Source organism: Protomyctophum bolini (assembly GCF_963924005.1).
Source record: "Protomyctophum bolini genome assembly, chromosome: 23".
Lineage (NCBI taxonomy): Eukaryota > Metazoa > Chordata > Actinopteri > Myctophiformes > Myctophidae > Protomyctophum > Protomyctophum bolini.
In genome coordinates this window covers 11,409,714-11,435,340 of record NC_137884.1, presented here as the reverse complement: position 1 = coordinate 11,435,340, position 25,627 = coordinate 11,409,714, and the positions used below count along the sequence as shown (strand labels likewise).

Here is a 25,627-nt window from a genome sequence, read left to right as displayed (position 1 = left end):
AGATATCATATACTATAATTCACTCAATCATACTATAATTCACTCAATGTCTGAAACTCTGAATGTCTGTCTGAAACACTGCCGCTGATCCTCACTGGCTGCACCAAACGCTCCCACTTCTCACACCCACTGACCATAATAATATTATGGAGGTCTTAACGAAGTCCCTTTTTCAATTTAACAAATTATTGATAAAAAATGTATTCATTAGTGAATTCGACTTACATGGGAAAATGCGAAAACTCACATCAAGTATTTTTCTCTCAGAAACCGTTGGAGCTACAGTTACAACGGACAAATCCGCTATGTTTGCGATAGCGTAGCCTACGTGCGCTATAGCGAGAGACAGGACAATTCCCTCCCAATCAGTAACGTGATCTATTACATCAGTAACATCACACTGTACATCATTTGGTGTTCATATATTCAGAACGGGTAAGGTCTAGTAGAAACAAATGGGACCCTTTTCCACCGGTTGGGAACCGGTTCAGTTCAGAACCTGCAGTATTTAGTCCATGAGCCAGACCTCTAAATTTGGAACGTTAATTATGAATTGAGTGGGCAAAACCATACCTATATTAAATTGCTTAAACCCTTCCACAGGAGTAGCTTTTTCATATTTATCAACACACATTTTGTCATTTTCACCTATACTGTACAGTAGGCCTATAGGTGAATAGGTAAAGTATAACAATAATGGCTAAGTCAACACAGATGCGTCCTCCGGTCTAAATGGGTTTAGGAAACGTTCTGGATGTTCTGTACTGTGTGGTTCTAGTCCTCCTGCGACGGAATGAGAAAGCTGTGCTTTGCAGATAAAGAGATGTCGTGTATAGCCTCGATCTGCCCGTTTAGAGACACTTTATCAGGCCCAGATGGCAGTCCCTCCGACTGTGGACTCCCACTGACACGCAGACGGGCACACACACACACACACACACACACCACAAGTCCCACTCTCGGTTCAACCTTGTCCCGCTCTCTCTCTGTTTCGCTAAAGTCTCAACCAAGAGGCGTCTTTTTTTTTTTAAATCATCATGATATGCGTTTAGTAATAATTTACTAAACACATAGCATGATAATAAAAAAAAAAGACGTAGTCCCATTGATAAGCGATAAAGTGAGTTATGGCAGTCAATGAGTTTTATATGGAGATACGAGGTTTCTCCCCGACAGAGTGTGTATAGACCACATGATGAAAAGAAAAGGGTGTTGTTTCTACTGTATACTTTCCGCCTGTACTGCCAGGTGGGTCTCTTGACAACCATAGAGTTAGGTGAGAGAGGGTGGAAAATAACATAATGGGGGCTCTTCCTCTGAAGCCTGCAGTGTTTCTCTTAATTCTAAAGGCCTGTCAAGTGCTTCTCTACTATAATCCTGCAGCTCCTGTATTACACTGCAGCGCCTCAGCGGTCGGACGCCGTGCAGAGAGCCGCTAGCAAGCTGTCCTCCACCATGTGTACAGTACAACTACGTTAAAAGGTCAATAAGACTTTGCCAGGAGGGGGGGGAGGAATGGCCGCTTTAGGCAACAAAAAAAAAGGCTGTGCTCAAACACCAATACCGATGATGACAGCCATAGCTCTTACAGGCTGGGAAAACGTTTAAAGGCGAACAGCGAATGTAGTATCCTCCAACCGTATAGGGGGTGGAGGGATCGCTGATTCCGTGTCACTTCTCATTGGGATGAATCGCCGGGCAGAGGGGCAAAGCACTCAGCGGCCGGTAGTAGTATAGTAGTTCAAGGTAAAATTATAGATGCTCTTGTTCAAAACAGTATATGAAGTGAAAGTCGCTGTCGGATTTCTACACGAGTTAAAGCACTGTTAGGACTGTCTTTTTTTTAGAATATTTTGGTATTCCAAAGTCCATGCTTTTATGCATACAAATTTCACAGTGTGTGTCACTGACCGCAGAAATGTTGATTCCGTCGACTAAAACAACAAATGTTGGTTAGCTACCTTTTATCACTGACTAATACCAAATAAAATCTAAGCTATAATGACTAAACTAAGACTAAATATGTTGACATTTTGTCAACAAATAAAAACTAGACTGAAATGCTATAGGGAGGGACTAGTGGAGAAGAAGATCCATTGGAACTAAAGACCAAGTCATTTTGTGTTTGGTTGCGCTCAAGTACTCGGGTGTTCAAGTACAAGCTGTTTTCAGTGTAGAATCAGGCAGGACGACACCATCAAGGCACGGGACTCCCTCTTTCACAGGTGTTTAGCCTTGATTGCGTTTAGACCCTGACATTTAACGTCAGTAAAATGCCTAAACCTAACCATAATAACCCTAACGTAAACTAAAAACCCTGCCCACCCGGGTGAAACTTCTGGGGAAGTGGCACTGCCAAAATACTGTACATTTTAAACGTCTTGTTTCTTCACTTTTTTAACCCATTTTGAGATCAGAAAAAATCTTCTACATCCTGACAGTTTTCTGTAAAAGCTATGTCAGTCGTTCTTCGATTTTTCAAAAATAGCAGACCTATACAAGCTCGTATACGCTATAGAGCTTGTAGATCTGCTATTTTTCAACACCAAAAGGGGTTCCCGCCCCAAAATGGGTTAATTTTCTCTCTGCATGTGAATCATTTGTTTCTCTCGCACACAGAATGATTACGTGTTCCGTTCTTTAACTATGTCATTCTTTTTTTTTTTTTAAGATATATTTTTTGGGACTTTTTCTGCCTTTATTTATAGGTTGAAAGTAGATTGACAGGAAATGGGGAGAGAGATGGGGGCTCAGCAGCCTAGGTGCCCAGACGGTTGAGCTAACTGTCCGGGCCTAACTAATACTGTGTTATTCTGAGTGTGAATTACAGTGTGTGCGTGCGTGTGTGCGTGCATGCATGCATGCGTGCGTGCGTTACATGTGAGGTGGTTATGTCTGTGTGTGAGTGGTTATACACATTTGGTTCCATTTGTACACTCAGTATAATGAAAGCACATTCATAGAAATCACACATCTCTCACTGTCTTCAGTTGGAACAACTGTGAAGGCCAAATCTCTCTAATCACTCACACGCAGCCACACACACACACACACACACACACACACACACACACACACACACACACACACACACAGGTGCTAAACGCAAAGCAGCATGCATGAATCATCACTTCATCAGTTCAACTTGTTCTTTTCTCTTTACAAAACGAGCGTTGATTTCTGATAAGTAGGCTACGGAAGTGCTCTTTTCTTTCTCTGCCAACTCAGAGTGTGTGTGTGTGTGTGTGTGTGTGTGTGTGTGTGTGTGTGTCTCTCTCTCTGCTCAAATGAGCGTATGATTGCCGTGTCATTGCCGTCACTGCGGGGACACTGGGGGCCGGGGGGTTGATGGGGAGGGGGGACACTGGGGGGGGGGGGGGGGGGGGGGCACTGGATCCTGGCCATTTAGCAGCGGGACAGAAGCATGGCGGCGGACCCAGAAGGCAGTGCCACATGGCTGGCTCAAAAGACCGCCAGGTGCAGCCTCCGGCTCCCTGGGTTCCATTAGAGGACCCCTGCTCACATGTATGCTACAGCTGGCCTGGGAGTGTGCACGGTATACAGTCGTAGAGTGTTACTGTTAATTGAACTGTGAAGAGGAACCCTCCCGAGTTTGATCAGTGCCCGCGACTTTCAGAGTGTAACGGTCGGTCATGCTCCTCATGCTGCCATCGCCTCCCTCCACAATATGTGCGTCTGTGGATCGGCATGTGACTCACTGTCGGGGGTTGAAAATGGCGAAGGCAAAATGTCAAGACGATTATCGGCTGGCGTTTTCCCCGCTCCCTCAGGTTTGGTGATGCAAACCTCCTCGACGTCCCCAGAACCAAACGCCGTACGTGGGGGGACAGAGCTTTCGCCTTTGCGAAAACCTTCAAATCCACCCTCAAAACCCACCTCTTCAATATTGCCTTCCCTAGCTAACCCTTTTCACTGTCTTTTAATGTTCTTTAGCTTTTAGTGTTATTTTTCCTTTTTCTATTAAAGTTGTTTTTAATTTGTTGTTACCTCTGTAAAGCCCCCCCCATGTAAAGCGTCTTTGGGTACTCAGAAAAGTGCTATATAAGTTTGAGATATTATTATTATTTTCATGACATGCGTCGTGTGTGTTGTTTACGAGCCCTGCTGCTAAACACAGCAGCTCAGAGGAGAGGAGTCTCCACGGACGTATACGGTCTGCGGTTCTGTGCCCCGCGATTTTAATCTGCACATCTTTACCACACCTGAGTTGGTGCAGGTACACCCCGGGATTGAACCCTGCAGATCATCATCTCCTTTTTAATTCTAAAATCTAAAGTATCTGTCGAGGTTGTTCAAAAACTGCCCCAGTGTGGCTGACACGTCATTGTTGTACTGGGCATGTTGTTATGTCTTATGTATTCACTATGTGTTCTGGTCCTAACACAGTTAACGGTTGTGTCAATGCTCGGCTTGTAGGTGGTTTCAATACTATGGGCTTGTTGTCTGCAACAACAACTCCATCACTGTAGACATTATTATGGTGTTTAGTATCGCTGTGTGCGAGTGCGTGTGCGTGTGCGTGCGTGTGTGTGTGTGTGTGTGTGTTTTTCAGTGTGTGTGTGTGTGTGTGTGTGTGCGCGTGAGTGACTTCTGCAGCTTGAATGCGTAAGCTCAGCGATTATTCTATTGCTGATTTATGCAGTGTGCTTTTAAACAATAAACAATAAAGCTTATAGAAATGTCTTAAATCTCCTCCGCGTCATCAGTGTCCATATCCTATGTGGGGTTGGCGAAAGGGCACTTTCCACATGTGTGGAGTTTGCATGTTATCCCCGTGTCTTTACGAAAACACTTCACAGTCCATTTTCCTCAGGTGGCAAACAGGTGTAAATCAGCTGTTTAGTATGCTGCTCGGGTGCAGGTTTAATGAGAGCTCAGAAATCCTAACACAAGCCTAATATACAGTGTCGGGGGAAGAGGAAGGGACATCTGGATTTATCTGTTGACATATTATTTATCCAGATCCTCGCTATATACGGTTAACTAACAGAGCACTTATTATTCCACGTGTTTCCACACCAACATCTGCCGTCGCCACAGATTCAAATGGCCGTGCCCCAGTAGAGGCAAAGAGACACCAGACAACAATCCATGTTGGGGCCCAGTCTGTTTGGAAGTGGTCCAACTTTTTTGGATCATTATGTTATCAGCAAGAGTTTATTTATATAAACTCTAGTGCGTGGTGCGACTATAGTGCGCGCGTGCGTGTAAAAACTCTGACTGGTATAAATAACTAATTTCTTTAAAGGCGGCAGAATATTTTCTCCTGAAGAAGTTGGAGGCTTGTATGACTGCAGGAGAGCCAGGGGGGAGGGAGGGGAGAGAGAGAGAGAGAGAGAGACTGAGAGACTGTCAGTCTATGCTGGGTGGGCTGCTGCCTGGCTGCTAAAGCAGGGCCTCTAGTAAAGCAATAGGGTGAGGGGGGATATTCATAGAGAGAGAGAATGCTGTTGTGGATGGAGTTAAGTAGTGCACTAATAGTGACATGCACCATTAGTAGCTATAGGATATAGCACTGAGATTTGTGTGCGTTCAGTTGCAGCAGTTGCTTTACTCTGGCGATGTCATCATATGACACGGGATGAATTAACAACTTAAACTTTTTCTTTGTCATTTTGTTTTCTTTTTTTTGTTCTTTTTCAACTGGACTTGTTTTTGGAAGTGTCGGGACAATTTGCGGCGCAAAGTCGTTTACGGAACCTGTGACAGAAACTGTGAAAGCTGTCCTCTTTTTTTTGGTTAAAGTTACTAACGTCAACAAGGACATCATGCTCAAGTTCAGCACCACCCACCTCTCCAGGTGTGTGTGTGTGTGTGTGTGTGTGTGTGTGTGTGTCTAGGTTGTGGTAGTCTTTGGCTATTTTCAGCTACATTCAATGCTGTCCAAAAACGTGTGTGTTCATGCATGTGTGTGTGTGTGCGTGGCTGGCTGCCTGCCGGTGCACTTGTGTGTTACTGATGTAGGGCAAAATGTTCGGGACGAAATAAATCAGGGAGATTGTCAAAATTGGGGACAAAGTTTCCTAGCCTTATAGGTTAGGGTTAGTGTGCGTGCGTGTTGTGCGCGTGCGTGTGTGTGTGTGTGTGTGTGTGTGTGTGTGTGTGTGTGTGCACATATTCAGCATTGTGTTTGAAGTTAGCCTTTGCTTGCCGCAGTGGGTGATGCAGTTGATTCTGGAAAGAATGTTAATGTGTTCTACGAGGCATTGATTTATAAAATTATTGTTATCTTTGAGACAAACTTTATGACGGGGTTTTATGGGCAACGATAATGTCACCGTCATACAATTTATGGCCTGCTTGATGGCTCACGGCTCCACACAAGCTGTGTGTGTGTGTGTGTGTGTGTGTGTGTGTGTGTGTGGGTGTGTGGGGCACGTTGTTGTGGTAATTTAATTCTGTGGTTCTCAAGGTGGGGTCCGGGGATCCCCGGCAGTCTTTAAAATATATATATGTATTGTAACTGTTTTTATTTATTATTATTATTTTTGCATTTTAACAATACAAATCTTTTATGGGGTCCCTATACCACCAAATATTTTCAGATGGGAATCCGCAGCTAAATACTCAATTCATTTGGGGGTCCTTGACATGGGAATGGTCGAGAATGGTTCGAGAACCACACATTTAATTTTCATCTTTCTTCCTCTTTCTCTCTCTCTCTCTCTCTCTCTCTCTCTCTCTCAATCTTCCTCTCCAGTCACAATGAGCGAAAGGTGACCTGTAAGCATCCGGTGTCAGGCGTGCCTTCCCAAGACAACTGCATATTTGTCGTCAATGAACAGTAAGTCCCTTTCTCTGTCTGTCTGTGTGTGTCTCTCTCTCTCTCTCTCTCGACCCCCGGTCAAAACAATCTCTATACTATAGCACCATACATACCACATCCACTCACACATAACATGCATGTCATGCTCTGTTCTCCCACTTAGACAGACAGTGTTCCATACAGTACTGCTAGGGCCACTGTTACCAACATGTGGGCTGGCGGCCACTGGAGGCCCAGGGTCCGTGAGGGTATTGCACGTGGGCCCAGAAATTAGAAAAAAGAAAGAAAGAAAAGAAAATGGTAAACAAAAATCAGTGCCTTAAGTCCTTCAAAATAGAAGCTCTGGGGTGCCGGAAAGACATGGCCGCTTTTACTCTGAAACCCACGACCCGGAAACAATCCACTAAATAAGTGTGCTTTACATTGCTAGCTTACATTGCTATCGTTTTAATTGATACGATATATAATCCAAAAAGCTTCATATTTTGCGGATGAGGAGCAGAAATGAACGACGTCAACAGACGTCGTACAGTATGTACCCCTCGGTTCGAGTCCCTATGACGTTTCCAGACGTACAGTATGTACAGAATGTGTTAATGTTGAGAACCACTGCTGTGCCGTAAGGCAGTGGTTCTCAGCCAGTGGTCCGGGGACCACCAGTGGTCCTTGACGGGGTTCCAGGTGGTCCCCAGCTAAATGATGGAGAGTTGGTCACCAAATGGACATTTTAGATCTCTAACTCTTGAGAGTGAAAAATGAATTTGGTTTCATTTTTACACTCTCAGTCAAATTATCGCTAAACATCTGCATTACTTAATTTACTAGAAGTCAATTAGAGAATGTAGAAGAATTCTGCTATTTTGATCAAGATTTGCCCGTTCACTCTCCTATGGTACCAGCATCAATACAGCATGGAATTGTTGACAAAGTCTTATCCAACGATAAAAAAAAGGGTTGAAAACCACAGCCGTAGGTTGAGCATTCAGTCACCCAACAGAGATATTAGTGTGTGTAGCTAGCGGTTGCCTCGGCCCCCTCCTCCTGACAGCCCCCTCCGCCCCCACACGCAGTGCACAATAGAATACTGTAGCATAACTTGCCCTATACTGTTGAATTACTTGAGTATTGTGGATGTACTACACTTTTACTTCTACTCCACTACATCTCAGAGGCAAATATTGGACTTTTACTCCAATTATTTGAAATCTCAAGAAGTCACTAATCCACCTTGTAGATTTGAGTATTATTAGAAAACATACATTAGCCACTTCAGCCGTATTTAAACTATATTTTCAAAATATTTGTATACATTTTATACGTAATGATACCTTGTGAGAACAGCACATTCTACATACTGAGTACTTTTACTTTTGGTACTTCAAGTATGCCTAATGTTGTACTTTTACTCAAGTCAATTTTGATTACCAGACTTTTACTTGTAACGGAGTATTTCTACATTACAGTATTGGTGCTTTTTGTTGTTGTTGTTGTTGCTTTTAAACAATGTAGTACTTTTCCCACCACATGCTTACTGTATAGGGTCTTTCAGAAACATGGTCTGCCAATATAATCCACCCCTCAGGTCCAACGCAGCTGTGGTGTAGAAAGACTAGATTAATAAAAATGTGTTGGCAGTGCCGTTGTTCATTCAGCAGATCCATGTGCTCCCGTGGCTGTGTGTCAGGAGTTTCAGCAGATCCATGTGCTCCCGTGGCCGTGTGTCAGGAGTTTCCCGGTGGGGAGAGAGAGAGAGCCTCGTGTGTGGACGTGATAGTCTCATGATAGCAGTGGTACTCAATTGTTTTACTTAAGTAAAAGTATTGATTGATTGATTGGTTTATTGAACATAAATGTAAAAATGGCAACAGTACTAGTGTATACAAGTAGGGGAGAGCAGGGTCGGTTGATGCGCATTTTACTAATCCCTCCCTGCACAGAAATTAATTAATTTCAAGTAACCAAACTTTTTTGTGAAGAAGATACACTTGTCCTCTCCCATTACCCCGAGTGTTTTTTAATTTTGGTGAAACGAGTCGGACGCAATCGGCAAGCAAAGTGATCTCGCACTCAGGAGGACGAAAGGAGGACGCAGGACGAAAGATGCGGAAGTGAGCGCGAGATCACTTTGCTTGCCGATGGAGAGGACAAGTGTATCTTGTTCACAAAAAAGTTTGGTTACTTGAAATGAATTAGTCTCTGTGCAGGGAGGGAATTAGTAAAATGTGCGTCAACCGACCTGTCTCTCCCCCAGTCTCCGCTACTTAAAGCATGCAAAAACACAAAAGGGTCTGTAGCTCGGTCAATCTTTGGCGGAAATGGATTTTTTTTTGTCTGCGAGGCTTTCGGGCGCTGTGGAATCGAATGACGTCGCCGGAAATACGCGATGAAAAGGTGTTGTATGGCCTACTTGTGCGCAAGCAGAACGCGCCATGAGGTGCGCTCACCACTGCTGCTACGACTGCTGCTCTGAGTCCTAGAGCTCGCTGATATACTGTCTAGGTTTGAAATACAGCAGTGGTCAGTGGTCCCTCGTGGCCCGGTGGAGTACACCGACATACACACATACCCAGCCGATACCTTATACCAATTTTGAAATGTACTTCAGTTACGTCATCGAGAACAGTGGTTTCTCATTGGCTGGTGGAATGTACCGACATACATGCTTGGTCCCTGATTGGCCGAGCAACACCACTGACATACGCAGCCGATTACAGTACTTGCGGGCTCTGCTTGCTTATTATTAACAAAAAAATCTAAATCATTTCAGGAAAGTATAAAAACTGTACGTACAGAGTGGGAAAAAAGGAAGGGTGATCATCAGTTTAACCCATTTTGACATGAGATCAGATTCTAAAAATGATCGATTGAAAAAGTGCGTGCGTGCGCGCGCACATGCGTGAAGGCCACTGTCTCTGTTTTTCTGTCTGCTTTCTCTGTTGGGTTTCTCTGTCTGGCACTCTTCTTAGTCAGTCTGAAAAGTGAGCCTGTAGCCATGTGACAATAACGCGCGGATAAGGAGCATTATACCAAATGAATCACACCCGTGGGTGCCGAAGTCAGTCTATAAGTGCGTCCCTGCACACCCACACACTCTTCCTCTTAACTGACGACTGGAAAGGCACGACAGGGCCAGCCTTCGCCGCTGACAAAGAAGGTGTGGTGTAATTTTCCCGTTCTGAAGAACAATACCAGCGTACAGCACACAGGAGAACAAGGCAGGTCCAGATGGTATAGGTTTAAATGTAGACTTCTTTATTTGAAGCAAAAGATGGTCCACGGAATCACGGAATGCGACCTTTGGGAATCTCTGGATGACAACACACAGCACTCGTTTAGCCAAAAGTGAGCACCGGACCAGAAGAGAGCCCCTTCTCCTTGGCAACTCTCACCTTAAATACGATAACTGGGTCCCTCCTCTCCACCGGACATGCAGCAGGCGTTTCCTGACTTTTGACCAAAGTCAGGATCATCCTCATCATCTGAGGCTTCGGGTGCCATATCCTGCCATGTGCCTGCATGGGACAGCAAGTCCCGTCTGACTGGAAGACACCATGGCTGACCCTCCAGCATCTCGTATAGATCTCTCCCATCCATGGTCTCTGTGGCCAATTCGGTGCCACCAATAGTACCTGGGCGCGCCGTGCAGCAACCTCACCATCCTGAGGAAATACATACAATACACACTTACCACAACATGATGAGACGGCCTCACGGTACACCAAGGGGGTGCCACAGAGAAGGCAGTACCGTGAGGAATGATAGTCAAAATCACAAGCTCATACCGACCAGGAGGAAGAAAAGAGGAAGAGTGTGTGGGTGTGGGACACACTTCTAGAGTGACGTCAACACCCACGGGTGTGATTCATTTGGTATAATGCTCCTGATCCGAGGGTTATTGTCATGCATGCAGGTTACAGGTTCACCAACCATCATGTTTGACTCTCTCCGGTATGTTGCCGTCTCTCTCTTTTGTGTGTCTTGCCCCTCTCTCTCTCTCTCCCCCTCGCTCTCTCTCCCCTCACTGTCCCCAGACATAAACACAGAGCGAGAAAGCCTCTGTGAATCCATGATGAATGCTTCACCCCCCCCCCCCCCCCCCCCCATGAAAACGCACATGGAGAGGCACAACTTTTCTTAATCGAGGCCAAAAGATCTTTTTACGCAAAAAAACAACCCAGCAACAGCCGAGTCGAGCCGAAACGTCAGACCAGGGCTTCTGAGAAGAAGAAAAAAAACAAACTAATTACACGTTCCGCCTTCCAACCCAGTCCCCCTGGGCGTAGCATGGAGTGTGCAGCAGCTGATAGAGTCAGTACGCACTACGCAAGTATGCAGTGGTCGATAAAGTACTCGACTTGTTACTTAAATAATAGTAGCAATACTACTGAAAATAGCAGATACCTTTATTTGCCATTGTGTATACACACATAGGAATTTGCTTTGCTTTTGCAGATCTACTATCGGCTATTTTCAAATGGTTTTCTAGTAATAATGCAGATCTACAAAGTAACTAGTAACTACATTTTTTAAATAAATGTAGCGGAGTAAAAGTACAATATTTGGATCCGAAATGTAGTGGAGTAGAAGTAAAAGTATTGGAAATCCTCAAATACCTCAAAAAAGTACAGTACAGTACTTGCTCACATGCACTTAGTTACTTTCCTCCACTGTCGGTACGTGACTGAGATTTCACCCCCTCTCTCTGCAATAGTTGAGTCTGGCTGCTGTGAGTGACAGGAACTATCCGCTAACTATCTACTCTCTCTCTCTTTCTCCCTGTCCGTCTCTCACTCTATCACTCACTCGCACATTTTCTCTCTTTCATCTCCCCATTCCAATTATCTCCTTTGTCACACTGCTCCTATTAGCACTATGCAAAAGGTGTGTGTGTGTGTGTGTGTGTGTGTGTGTGTGTGTGTGTGTGTGTGTGTGTGTGTGTGTGTGTGTGTGTGTGTGTGTGTGTGTGTGTGTGTGTGTGAGTGACGTGCGTGTGTGTGTGAGAGCAGCATATGTAAATTAACCATGTGCAAAGTCGTATTTTTAAATATGTTGGCACTGCGCGACAGCAGAGGTGGGAAAGTTATTGCAAATGAGGAGTGTTTAACATGGGCGGTGCGGACGTGATAGGTCTGTGCCGCTTCCCATAATGACACTGTCTGTGCGCCACTCTGGAGGGCGAGGAAGGCAAATGAACCCAATTAGGACGGGAAGGCATCTGTGCGTCGCTTTAGCGTTTAACCACTTTAAACCATTATTTTAAACTTTAGCTGTTGAAAAATAGACGATCTGCAAGGCTACGAGCTTGTAGATCTGCTATTTTAGAAACAATCGTGAAAATGTCTGGTGCAAATCTTTGAATCTTTCACAGCGAACGTTTTTAACTCATATCTTTGCATCTGGGGGGGGGGGGGGGGGGGGGGTTCTGTGAAACAACATATTTTGAGATGGGGTTCAATACATACTATTTGGGGTCCTTGACGTGAAAAAGGTTGAGCACCACTGACATACAGGTTTTTCAGAAAACTGTCGGGATTTAGAAGACATTTTGTAGAATCTGGTCCTCAGTGCTAAGCTCCAACCAGAACAGCTGACTCAAGTCACACAGTATGGTTTTTAGACGTTGTTTTACCCACTTTAGGGTGAGAAGTTGATATGTTGATAAATCTCGCCAAGATGATACAATATCTCCACGATATGCCATTTCAGAGATAGTGTATATATTGTGATACTTGTTGTACGTGCCAGGTGGTACTGTTAAGTAACTTGAAAAATATCCATAAAAACCAGCATGAAAAAGAATCGTGATAATATCGTGGATCGTGATCGACTGCTTGAAAAATAATTGTGATATTATACTTTTCCATATCGCCCTCCCCTATACGTGCAGCCTCTAGTTTCGGCTGCCTGACGCAGTGTCCAGCCAGCCTCGTCCTCCTCTCTCTCTCTCTCTCTCTCTGACGTTGTCTGTGACCCGTGGTAGGTCCCATGTAGACTAGAGGACCACATTTCTGATGTGGTTCGTCCATGTGACACCTATAGTGCCATGCATAGCTTGCGTGGACTCCATCCAGGACCCTTCCCTGTTGTACTGTGAGGGTCTGATGTCTCGGGCGTCTTTTCCACACTACCTCATCCCATGCAAGGCAGGCTCTCTACCTCCCAACCTGTGGGCAACGTGTGGGCATCAGCCCACAGGTTGAGAACCATAGGGAACACATCCACACAAAGGGAGGTCATCCAACGTGGAAAGAGGCCCAATCCCAATTGCCTCCCTCAAGCCCTGAGCCCTGGACCCTCATTGACTTTAATGACGTCAGGGGGACGCAAGGGCTCCAAATTGTTGTGAAAGAAATGGGACAGCACTTTTGAAGATGAGTCCGCCATTCATGACACTTATTAAAACTGTCCTTATTCACAGCCAGTGCCTACCTACATGCTTGGCCTATTTATACATGTCTATCACGTCTATTTTAGACAGGTGAAGACAGTTGGGCGAATGGTTCTCAGGATATGTGACGAAAAGACAGACAGACATGCCTCCGTACATAAAGAGATTGCTGGAAAGTATACCGTAGATAAATAGAATCACATGTCATGGCAGCTGTTTTGCTCTTGCATCGTACATAATTTGAGGATTGGAAAAAAAACATGCGTGACTTAACGGCAAACTGGTCGATTAGCTCGCTGCTCTGATTCCAAATCACCTTTTTAAAGGCAAGTTATGCCCTGTGTGCAGTGCCGTCGCTACCTATAAGCGCAATACGCACTGCGCGTAGGGCAACACGCCGAGGGGGGGGCAACACAGTGTGCCAAAAAGCCATCTGTTTGCTGTCTCAATGTTGTTCCCACATCCACTTTTTGCCTGTACTAACCCGAAGCCACAAGAAGACTAGATGAAGAGATAAGGAGAGTGGGGGGGAGGGGAGGGGGGGGGGGGGGGAGAGCGAGAGAGCGAGAGAGAGAGAGAGAGAGAGAGAGAGAGAGAGAGAGAGAGAGAGAGAGAGAGAGAGAGAGAGAGAGAGAGGCATACAGAGATCACAAGCCTGCTCTGTTTTTCACTCTTTACATCTTCAAATCTCTTCGGCCAAAATTGCAGATCTACAGTGCGATATCTGCCTCAGGTCACACAGTGTTGTGAGCTTGTAGATCTGGTGAACGTTTTTATTTGATTAAAGGAAGCAAATCACTTTGATGAACACCTATCGAGCCACGTCTCTCCCCAGTAATCCGTTTCTCAGATTCCGGGAGAATAATGCGGGTAAAAACAAAAAAATTATTGGATATACTCAAAACAAACAAACGCAAACGCACGCACAAATCAAGACCTCTTTGAGTGTTGAGGACGAAACTGAATCCTGATTGGATCCTAATTTGCTATGATTTATTATACATTTTTTATATTTATTTTGTCATTTTGTTCTCCCCTGTCCTGTCCTGTCGTGTTGTGTTTCTAGCTTGAGTTGTGGAAAGCTTGTCCCTCCCGACAAGCCTCCAGAGCCTGACGCCAGGTAAACCTCCTGTCTAGTATGCTCTGCTGCTCTCGCTTCAGCATTTCTCCCTTAGTATTAAGGCTGATTATACAAAATGAGTGGTTCTCAAATGTTTTCGTATGATATTTGAAGATTTGTCAACCAAAAAAAAAAATATATATATATATAGCGGATATGCAAAGTGAGGGTTAAGTCAAACCATTACATTCCACATCACACTAACTTTTTCATGCCAAATAAATATGTATTTTGGACGCAGAGCGCAGACCCCCATCTGAACATTAAATTGGTTAAAAGGATAGTTCACCTGAATTTTTTTTTCTATTGATTACTCACACCATGGAGACTTGAATTCATGGATATGTTTTTGTTTTTGTCGCAGCAGTGGTTCCCTATGGAGACACAAAGGAGACTCTTTGTGACTTCTCCACTGCCGCCGGAAAGGTCATTTTGGGGGTGAACTATTCCTTTAAATAGATTTTTGAATGCTGTGCTAACTATTTTTGCTGGGGCCTCTCAATGATCCCTGGGGGTCCCCGGACCCCACTTTGAAAACCACTGCTTTGAATGAATAGCCCGTTGTTTTATATCAGTGGTTCTCAAAGTGTGGTCCGTGGACCCTCAGGGGTCCTAGAGGGGGTTCCAAATGGACCCTTACAGGTCTGTAACTGTGGGAGCATACAAATTGGTCCATTTCGTTCCATAATGTGTACGCTTTCAGAGTTATGTGGGTCGTTGAAATTAAAAACTTTGAGAACCACTGTTTATGAATATTTATTACTTTTCCAGAATTTTACCACAGAGTGGTGAAACGCAAATGGGCAAAAATGCTTCTTAATATAATAGCTTGCAGCTAGACTAACAATGGCACCTATTATTTCCTCTGTTTTTCAGTTAATGTCAAAACTGTTTTAAAATTGTGACAGTGCTTTGCTTAAAAAAAAAGGGAAGAAGTCAGTCTAGCCATTAATCATAACGGGTTCCACTTATTCCATCTTTTCCTAATACTAACTGTGGTTTCAGACTGTGTGTTGGACTGCCAAATGATCTTCCTGCACAACTAATGCAAAAAATAATTAAAACTGAAATGGTAGGGAAAGATGAATGTGTCTTCCACCTAATCTGATCTGCCTGTAGTCCGTGGCAGTTGATTTAGAATGAACTGACATTTTGGTACCTTCTGAATCCAATAGATAATTTCCTCTTACACGATATGACATCGGCACATCGCACGCACTCAAAGAATGACTACCACTGTGTTACAATCTTTTGAAAGTCGCTGCACTGAATATGCTTTGTTATGGTAAACTACCTTTAAAAGCCAATGATCATGTTAACCGCCTTGAAGGTCCCACTGAGCAAAAGACGGCTATTAGACGTGTGTCTAAAAATGCAAAAAAAAACTAAAAATTAAAGTTCATTAGACGTCTATCCTTAGATTAGACGTTGATTAGCGGTTGTTTAAATGTCTATATATAGACTGTTGCGATTAGGAATTAAGAGTTAGTAGCAGTGAAAAGTGGTAATATACAAGTAAGAGTACTGCAAGAGCAGTACTAATGGTAATTAACTAATAACATAAAATTAAAATAACTTTTGACCAAACGGCGTACTACTTGAGGTGAGGTGGAGGGCTCCGAGTGTTCCCACTAAGGAAAGTAGCCTTGCAACATCTTAAAACCATCTTTGTTTTGGTGAGTGGCGAAAGTGTACTTTTTATTTTCACTAAAGACGAGAGGCTGCAGCTTGCTGCACTACCGTGGGCGCGAGAGGAAAGGATTGAAAGTACCATAGCGTTAAGGAGAACTCCTTCTAACGGTATCTGGGCCAGAGCTTTTAGTCTAGTTTTTATCTGTTGACAAAATTGTCAATATAGTGAGTCAGTAGCATCACTCACAGATCGGGTAAATCACACAGTAAATAATCATTAATGTCCACGGAACGCTTGACGAAAGAGACAAATCTCCACGGGGGAACGCTGTGTTGTGTTGGTCCTGTTTGATCCTTGCTTCAGTGGCTGAATGATGGTCAGTCTCAGCGGGGCTCTCGTCCACTTTAATCATTGTCACTGAAGTGCAGAACAAACAGTGCAGTCATAACAGCAGTGTCGTGTTGATATTGACAGCACATTTTAATTTAGTTTTTAGTCAGTCTTTTCAATAAAATTGCATTTAGTTTCAGTCTAGTTTCAGTCGACTCAATACCATGTGATTAGTCTTCTAAATCTACAGTTGATTTTGTCGACAAATGTATTTTTGGGAGTCCTGATGGCGTTGTAATGGCAGATTTTACACTTGGTTGCAATGCTGAAAATAGCAGATCTACAAGCTCACAACGTGTCGCACTGCAACAAACTGTGGGCTTGTAGATCTGCTATTTTCAGAGTGCAGCATCCGAGCGCAACCAAACATAAAATTACATGTCTTTTAGTTCTACTGGATCTTGTGACATTGCCACATAAATGTGGGAAAACATGTATTTCCTGTCCTTGTATGAGTATTGAAAGAAAATGAAACGTACTGAAGAATAACAAGGGAATATATTGGTTAAACTATGGTTAAATATTTACCCTGAAATGTGGTTTACAGAGAATATATGGTGTTTTGTGTAGTTGAACCATGGTCATCCATTTTCTGTTGACAAAATGACAAAGTTTGATCATAGGGGATTGTGGGGAAAAGTATGTGAGCAATAGTTCCAATTCCAGGAAGTTAATTGCCAGCTGGAGGCTATAAAGGAACAGGAAGTGAGGCGCCGAGCTTGGGTTCCATTTTGGGCAGTGTGTTTGGTGTGGTTGTTAGTTGTTTGTCAAACACTCTCTTTTCAAGCCAATACTAAGCGAAAATCTGAATTTAACTCAAACCAATGCACAGTTTGACCGAATAACTTTGTTTAGGGAAGGAGAGAAAGTTTGGTCGGGCATTTTCTGAGGCTTTTGAGCTCTGAACAAACAAATCAGAGCTTGTGAACAAAGGAACCAGCAGAGGACTCCTGACCTAAAGGTTGGGTGAGGAGGATATACTTTGCTTTTTTCCAGTTAGCAATGCATTGCCTTTTGGTTTTATAACTTTTTGGACTACTTTATCGAGCTATTACCATAGAGTATAAAGAAGGATATAGAGACTGAACCGGCGCGAAGGTCCAACTGCAGTCCCTCCTCTTACCACAACATTGAAGAGCCTCACTGGGGCCTTGGCTATTACTCGGATTACTTTTTGGGGATTACTTTGGGATTCTTTGACTCTGGGACACCTTTAAAAGGACATTGCAGGGGGAAATCTGAAGTGAACATTTTCAGTTACATTTTGAAAAGGCTTTGATTGTTCAATTGTATTATTTTTGTTTGATCTACCTTAATTTCAAAAGAATTAGTTTTGTGTTTTCTTTTTACTCTACAATGCAGTTCGTTTCCAGTGTAAAGACGTACTGTCGCATTTACAGGACCTTTATTTATTTATTTTATTTAATATAACTCGTTTGATTATTGTTATAATCTCTTCTCCACCGGCTTAACATTTTAGTCTAGTTTTTATCTGACGAAATTGTGCATATATTTGTCTAGTTTCGTCAGTGAAAAAAAGGTAGTCGATGAACATGTTTTGTCATAGTTTTAGTCGACAAAATAAACACTGACTGGAAGGGGGGCTCAACCCTGCCCACTCACTGCACAGGGGGTCCTGTGACCTCGCTGTGGGCACGATGGCCTCTACTCAACCCGACACGCGGTCAATTTGCCTGCAATTCACGTAGCCACCAAATGGGAGCAATCCGGCTCTCAGACAATGGCACCGTTTTGTAATGGCTAAATGGCGTCGTTTACCCACATTTTGCACTCTGCGACTGGTCTGTGTCAATTAATGGTCCAAGCCCAGACGAAAAGCAATTATACTCTTCAGGCATTTAGCTGATTCTCTTATCTAGAGTGCAATCAAGGTGGGAGTACACTGTAGATTGTTCTTATAGGTTCACCCTGCAGCAAAACAAATCAAGCTGAACAAAGTTTAAATGTGCAATGTTTAAATTAATTGTGGACTTCTGATGAGATAAAGGTACCGTTTGTGAAGTCAGAAGGCCACTCTGTGGATGAATTGTGGTAGTTTCTTTGCCTGAAAAAATTAAGAAGAAATTGAACCAAGTGACTCCAATAAATGCCAACTGTAATAATGTAACTGTGTAATTCCCTGCTCTAATCAACTTTTGGTAAAAAGTTCCCCATTAAAAGTCAAGTATTATATTCGACAAGCTATAACTAAGTGTCTTGGCAGCACAGGTACGTACCACAAATTCCGTGGCCGATGTGCAGCTAAGCCATCTAAGAACAGGTTTTGGCTGTATGTCTGTCCCTTCAAAAGTCGACCAATCACAGCTCTTGTACTATTGTACGTACATTAAGCTACAAAATAGCACCACCTCTGGCCATAAGTAAAGGTTGATGTGTGACTCATTGCCAGTACCAGCCGAGAACGTGGGAGTCTATCCCTTTTTCTGCCCATGAAGTGGATGCTAAACTTGGGTAATGTAGCTGAGAAACAAGTGTCTCTTATATACAAATAAAATCACACCCGTGTGAAGTGAGGGGCGCTCTTATCATCTTACAACATCGAGGAGGGATCACCTATATGATTAGGTGATGTAATGATGATGTAAAACAAACTGTGTCAAAACAAACATTAAATTATCTTTATTGTTAATGGGATTTAATGTTTGTGTTAGGGAGTCATAGGGACAAAACCATTTTTTCTTCATTGTCAATGGCGTTTTTAAAACAAACATTGAACTAAAAACAAGAAATTAGAGGCATACTCTATCAGTGAAAGGTTGAAATCTCTTTTTTGCAAGTAGAAATATATCCGGGTCTTGCAGGGTTAAACCAGCAGTACTCTTGTGAAGCACTTGTCACTTTGCCACTGAGCTGAAAACGCATTTTGATTTGTGCCTACAAGGGCCCCATTTCAAATTAACATTTTAAATTAACAGTTTGGCTGGAAAGCAAGCGATGTTGCCAGATTAAAACCAAGAAAGAAAAACAGAGGAAACAAAAACAAAAGGTTTGACATTAACAGATCCAGACAGACAGATATAGCAACATCTAAAGAACTGTCCCCTGTCCCCTGAGCTACACAGAACTGCAGGTTTCCGTGATTGAAAACTCTGCATGCCCGCGGTAACAATAACAAAACAGGTCAGTCAGGTAGAATACCAACAGAGCTTACAGTGGGTGGAAATGCAAAATGCAGGAAGGGCAGGCAGCAGTGGCGTGCACAGACATTTAGAGGGGCAGGTGCTCAAGTGAAAAAAGGGCACCTTGTGCAGCGCGTGGAACCGGTTTGCCTTAATAGTGTGAGATTTATAGATTTTGGGGCATAAATATTATTAGAAGCTTTTATTTATTTATCAAGAATTGATCAATGTCACCATGGTCCACATACTGTACACTGTACTAAAACTTTTTTTTTTTAAAGGGAACATCGCTGTCCAGAGGGCAAGGGCAGGTGGTGCTCTAGCACCCCCTAGTGTCTATGTGCGCGCCACTGGCAGGCAGGCTGACAATCCATTTGAATAAACACTGTAGATGTATCTACATTTATGAAGACGTTTTGTGCGCTATATTTATAATATATTATAATGAGATGGAGACAGTGATTTTAGTCGAGACTCCGAGAGGACCTTGGACTTTCCCCTTTCCTTACATTATCTAATGTCCTTCCTCTTGACTGGCGGAGGCACACAAAAATGGAGAAAATTTGCTTCAATTTGTCAGGGCCAAGTTGGCAAGCCAATTTAAGCTGGTCAGGCACAGAGGCATTATATCAGCAGAGAGCCCCCCCAGGGAATAATAGCCGTGATTCATGCAGCAAACTCTCCATTTTGGCCTCACTCTCTTTGTCTCAGACTCTCGTGTGTGCTTTATTCTTCTAATACAATAGGACCGAAGTCCCGAGCTCTACTGACAGTGTGGTTAAAGACGGCAAAGATGGATGCAGACTCACAGCACACAGTCTTAACCACTTCTCCCCTGTCCTGTCCGTGTCCTGTCCTGTTGTGTTTCTAGCTTGAGTTGTGGAAAGCTTGCCCCTCCCGGCAAGCCTCCAGAGCCTGACGCCAGGTAAACCTCCTACTACAGTATAGTCAGTGGTGGAAAGTGAGGTGTTTGTACTTGAGTATTATTTACAATTCCCAATACTTTTACTTCTACTCCATTGCATGTCAGAGGCAAATTGTACTTTTACTGCACTACATTTTATTTGAAAACTTTAGTTACTTTGTAGGCTTTGATTATATTAGAAAATGTCCATTACCCACTTCAGCCTTATATTCATTTCAGCCATTTGAAAATAGCCGATCTACAAGCTCACAATGCGCCGCGATCGCGACACATTATGAGCTTGTAGATCGGCCATTTAAAAAAAGCATACGTTTGAAAACTTTGTGGGACATTCGGCACAATGAGTACTTTCTACTTTTGCTACTTTAAGATTTTTGATGCCAATACTTTTGTACTTTTACTCAATAAAATGTAGAATTTCTGAGTTTTACTTAACTACAAAAGTAAGTAAAAGTAAGTAAAAAATGAGAGCACTTTTTCCACCACTGAGTATAGTCTGCTCTGCTAGTCTGACTTCAGCATTTCTGCCTTAACCACTCAAACGCTGTATGGTTGAGCGGCGTCCATCAGGGCTCTGTACTAGTGAACTTTCAATTTTCTGTTATTGTGGGGAAAATAGCCGAATAATCGTCAAGTTTTTGATTTACAAGTGTATTTTGACCGAAGTGTCCTTGAGCAAGACACTGAACCCCTAATTGCTCCTGATGTGCAGGTTGGTGCCTTGCATGGTTTCCGCCGCCATTGGTGTATGAATGTGTGTGTGAATGGGTGAATCTAATGCGCCTTGGATAAAGGCGCTATATAAATGCACCATTTACCATGTCATGCTACGCTATGTAAATATGTAAATATCCCCCCTAAGATTCAGTGTGTCATAGTTTTCCATTATAGGACAGTTTGGATTTGTTTTTATACTTGACATTTAACCACTCTGCGGGAAACATTTGTCACAATTAGCCGATCTACAAGCTCACAACGCATCGTGGATCGATTTTGACAACGAGATTTGGTGTTGATCGAAAACGAACGCCTAGAAGTGCAACCTAGCAGATCTAATTGGTTAAACTGAAGTGATACGTGGATAAATTGCAAATATTATCAAAGTATTCTGAGGCACCCTATATGGTCCCACCACGTCACCCACTCTGAGAACCACTGGTCTGCAACAATTCTCTTTGCCAAAACAAAAATAGCTACAAGCTACCAGTGTGAGTTTGAGCTATTTCTGGGGAATGTTCTCCCCAGAGTAGGTATGCGGTGTACCGTGTTTCTTCCATTTCACCGCAGCAGGAGTCTGACAACCGGACACGTTTTGGCACCTTGCGTCTTTATTATTTCACCTATCCCATTCCATCTCTCTCTCTCTCTCTCTCTCTCTCTAATGGCATTAACAGATAGGTCGTGTGTCATTAGGGGGAGGAAGATGGAATGGATGAGATGCAAGGGGTGTCTGATTGGCTGACTGAAATGCAGGGACAGAATCTCCCTTGGAGATTAGCGACTGCATGCTCTCTCATCTTATGGCGTAATCAATCAGAAGGACACACGTATACATGCACACACAAACACACACACTTACGCTGACGTTCTCACTCTCTCTCTCCATCTCTCTCTCACACACACACACACACACACACACACACACACACACACACACTTTCTCTTGCCTCTTGCCTGTCTTTTGTGCCGTTTGCCATAAAGATGCATTGCTCTGCTTGTCTAATGTTAGCTCATTGCAGTAACGTAAGGACACTACCTGACATGGTTACTTACTTACTGCGTGAACTCTTTTATTAATATTATTATTAATTTATCGCACGACGCAAGCTTTGCCGAGGGGTCTATAAACTTTGTTCATTATTGATGGTGCTTCTTTTTGCGCAGTGTCTGCTGTAAGTACAGTACTTGCTCCTGCCCTGTAACTGTATCTCAGTGTTGTGGATTTTAACAGAAGATTTTGTTTTAGCCACAGTCTTTTGAATAAAATGCTATTTAGTCTTAGTCATATTTTAGTAATCTGAAAGGTTTTTCTATGTTTCAATGTTATAAACACTGCCATGCTGATATCACTGCGTGGATATTAGTCTGGTTCCCCTCTGTGTTTCCATTTTTTACCAAGGGACAACATTCAAACGGACTGTATTGGTTAGACCTACAACCAATCAGAGCAGCGCAGCCCGCTGTCAAACACACATACTGGACCCTGCGTCGTTGGTTATAGCCTGGTATTTCCATCCTATATTTGCATACTGGGCCCTGGTTGGTCCTATACACTACTGCTGGTCCGCGGAATCTGGCTACGCGAGGCTAGTGGTGTTGACGTTGGCGATTTCCCTCTCCTTATCTCATCTCATCTTATGTCTCTCTCTCCCTCTCCCCCTCCCCTCCAGGTCGGCCCCCAACAAGGCTCCGTCAGAGCAGGGCAGCAGCAGCGGTGATAAGAAGGAGCGTCCCCTGAGCACCATGAGCGAGGCGTCAAACTACACGGGCGGGTCCGACTACAGCACCTTCCAGGGCAGCCCCGCCGCCACCACCGTCGCTGCCCCCTGCACCACCAACGCCACCGCCGCCGCCACAACCACCTCGTCGTCGTCACGGGTGAGACGCCGTGCTCAACTTCAGTTTCTATTAACCCATTCTGGCCTGAGATCAGATTCATACGAGGTTTCCGCTGGACACACACTGGTCTGATTAACCCATTCTGACCTGAGATCAGATTCTAAAAATGTCAGTCGTTCTTTGATTTTTCAAAAATAGCAGACCTACAAGCTCGTAGCGCGCCACTCGGTGGCGCGCTACGAGCTTGTAGATCTGCTATTTTTCAATAGCTAAAGCATAACATGATGCTAACACCAACATAGGTTCCTGTTCAGAATGGGTTAGGAGTGGGACGATAATGGGTACCCGACGATACCATATCTGTGGCGATATTAGGCCCTCGATAATGATAATTATTTTCGATATACTGCGATATTGCAAAATTCTATATATTGCAAGAGATTTCATCAACGTTGTATAAATGCAAACAAAATCTGGAATATTGTATTCAGTAGTAAAACACTGACTGCAACTTTGCAACTTGTCCACAACTTGTCTGTCCACATACAATGGGTAGCATACTATTACTAGTACTAACTAATAATAATACATTGTGAGGATTGATACCAATAACAAGAGACAGACAGACAGGCAGGAGACAGGATTGAGCCGAGACTTTGGCGCCCGTTTATTGAACCAAAATTATATTCACAGGATTTTGAAATGCAAGAGTCATTCAGGGGGGCACCTACAGTATAGGTGGTGTAGCTCAGGACTTTCTGTCTGGCTCTTAAATAATAATGTCAGGCGGGATTTAAAGGGAATTCTCCATTCTCCAAGCCATGCACTTGCAAGCCTCGTTTCCAGCCGAGCCCAACGGGGAACAGGGCATCAGTATGCAGCCTATGAAACATAGTCAGTTTGATGTATTTCAATTACATTGTATTTGTGAGGGAGTGTGTGTTCGCTTACCGTTAGACCGCCCGCCAACCTGCCACGGAGAGAGAGCCGAGGGCGAGTGCGGGGAGACGAAGCCTCGTTATAGTGATTGGCTGGAAGCACAGGTGTTTCTCATCTGAAGCTCTCCAGCAGGTAATCGTTATAGTACCTGCCTCCTATGACGCGGCCCAGCCTGTTGCGCTCTACTCTGCCTCCCACGCTCTCTCTCTCTCTCCGGGGAGGTGGTGGCACGGCGTGCGGTCCCTCAGCGAGACGCCACAATATGTATATCTATATATATTGCAGTATTGCAATATATTGTGATATCGATATATCACCCCTAATTACTATATTGTTGTAGTAGTTGAGTCCACCTAGCCCATTAAGACCTGAGGCCTATTCTACAAATGTCTATTAAATCCTGACGTTTCTATGTCCGTGGTTCTCAAACTATGTCAAGAACCCCTAGAATGATTAATGTATTTGCCGCAGACCTTAATGTAAGTCGCTCTGGATTAGTCGCGTCTGCTAAATGCCTAAATTGTATGCCACCATTAACCCCCGGCGCATCAGTACCGTTTCTGGGTCAGCGCGGAGGAGGGGGTTGTTGATGTGAGCAGTCAACATTGGCATTAATCCCGCACTCTTTACCTATCGCCAGAAACAGTTGGATGTCAGGAACGCTACGAGACCACCATGGGCAGCTCACGTAGTTTTAGAGTTAATATGGAGCTTTGAAAACCCTGCTATAATGGAGCGTCAATGGAGCCGAGTTGTAAAGGACCGTATAGCTGGTCGTGACTGAGGCATTGCATAGCAACGGGAACAACGCTACAAGGTAATCTGCCGATTACATTATGCGATTACATTATGCGATTACATTATGCGATTTCATATACGGCGAGAAAAAAAGAAGAATGTGGGTATAATAAATTGTAGTGACTCGTGACTCTCGAGTGGACTCGGCAGAGACGTTTAGAGATAGCCGCTCCGATCAGGCAAAGAGTGCATGTGACTTGGTCACCTGATCGGGTAGGCCGTGCGCTCTTTTGAGTTGTCTGCCGGAACTATAGCTAAGCAGGCTGCGCATTACTTAGTTACTTTCCACCACTGCACATTATGACCAATGAATTCCATCTGTCAACCACTTTCAGCATTTAATGTCTCCCCCCCCCCCCCCCCATCCCATCCATTATGTAATAGCATAATTACTGTTCTGAATAGAGAGCTGCGTTATTCTCCGTTCAGGAAGGCCTACAGTACAGTACTGTAGCAGCGAGTGAATCTGACAGTTATATGCAGGTCACTGCAGTGGTAGATTATACACTGTGTAGAGTTCTTGTCGACGCTGCCGTCGGGCAAAAAACTCTTATCTCCATATTTTAACTTTTTACGCTTTTCTCGTAAATTATTGTTATATTTTTTTTATCCCACGATTTTGTAACCCATTTTTCACCCCTGTGTCAATCATCTAATGTGATCCTGGGCTCTACACACCCTCCGCCAACCTAGTCCCCATGTATGGGGGACTAGGGGAGAGCAACGGACTTGAACTCATGCTTCCTTCATGCCTGAGTGTCCAAGTTGCTCCTTTACACCTGACAGGGGGGAGTTTCTCGTAAATTAACGCCAAGCAGCAAATCCACAAGCTCGTTTCCAGCTTGTGGATTTGATACTTTTGCCGTTTTTTCCCGAATTTGAATCCTGAAAAAGTAACCGTTTTGGACACGCGAGGTTTCCACCCGACAGAGACGACTCATGAATTGT

The 25,627-nt window shown here is 43.8% G+C and overlaps 1 protein-coding gene across 15 annotated transcripts in view; it reads left to right on the top strand.

Moving 5' to 3' along the window:
* Positions 1-25,627, top strand: part of LOC308310954 (pleckstrin homology domain-containing family A member 5-like) — a 211,900-nt gene that overhangs the window by 118,768 nt on the left and 67,505 nt on the right. For 7 of the 15 annotated variants that reach the window (XM_080757427.1, XM_080757433.1, XM_080757432.1 and 4 more), the window contains exons 4-7: positions 6,722-6,805; positions 14,242-14,295; positions 20,330-20,383; positions 22,774-22,981. In XM_080757427.1, the coding sequence (XP_080613553.1) occupies positions 6,722-6,805; positions 14,242-14,295; positions 20,330-20,383; positions 22,774-22,981 (400 nt within the window). Of the gene's footprint in view, positions 1-5,458; positions 5,822-6,721; positions 6,806-14,241; positions 14,296-20,329; positions 20,384-21,777; positions 21,859-21,880; positions 21,931-22,773; positions 22,982-25,627 lie in introns of those variants that run through there. The other 8 variants (XM_080757425.1, XM_080757430.1, XM_080757426.1 and 5 more) reach the window with 6 other exon arrangements.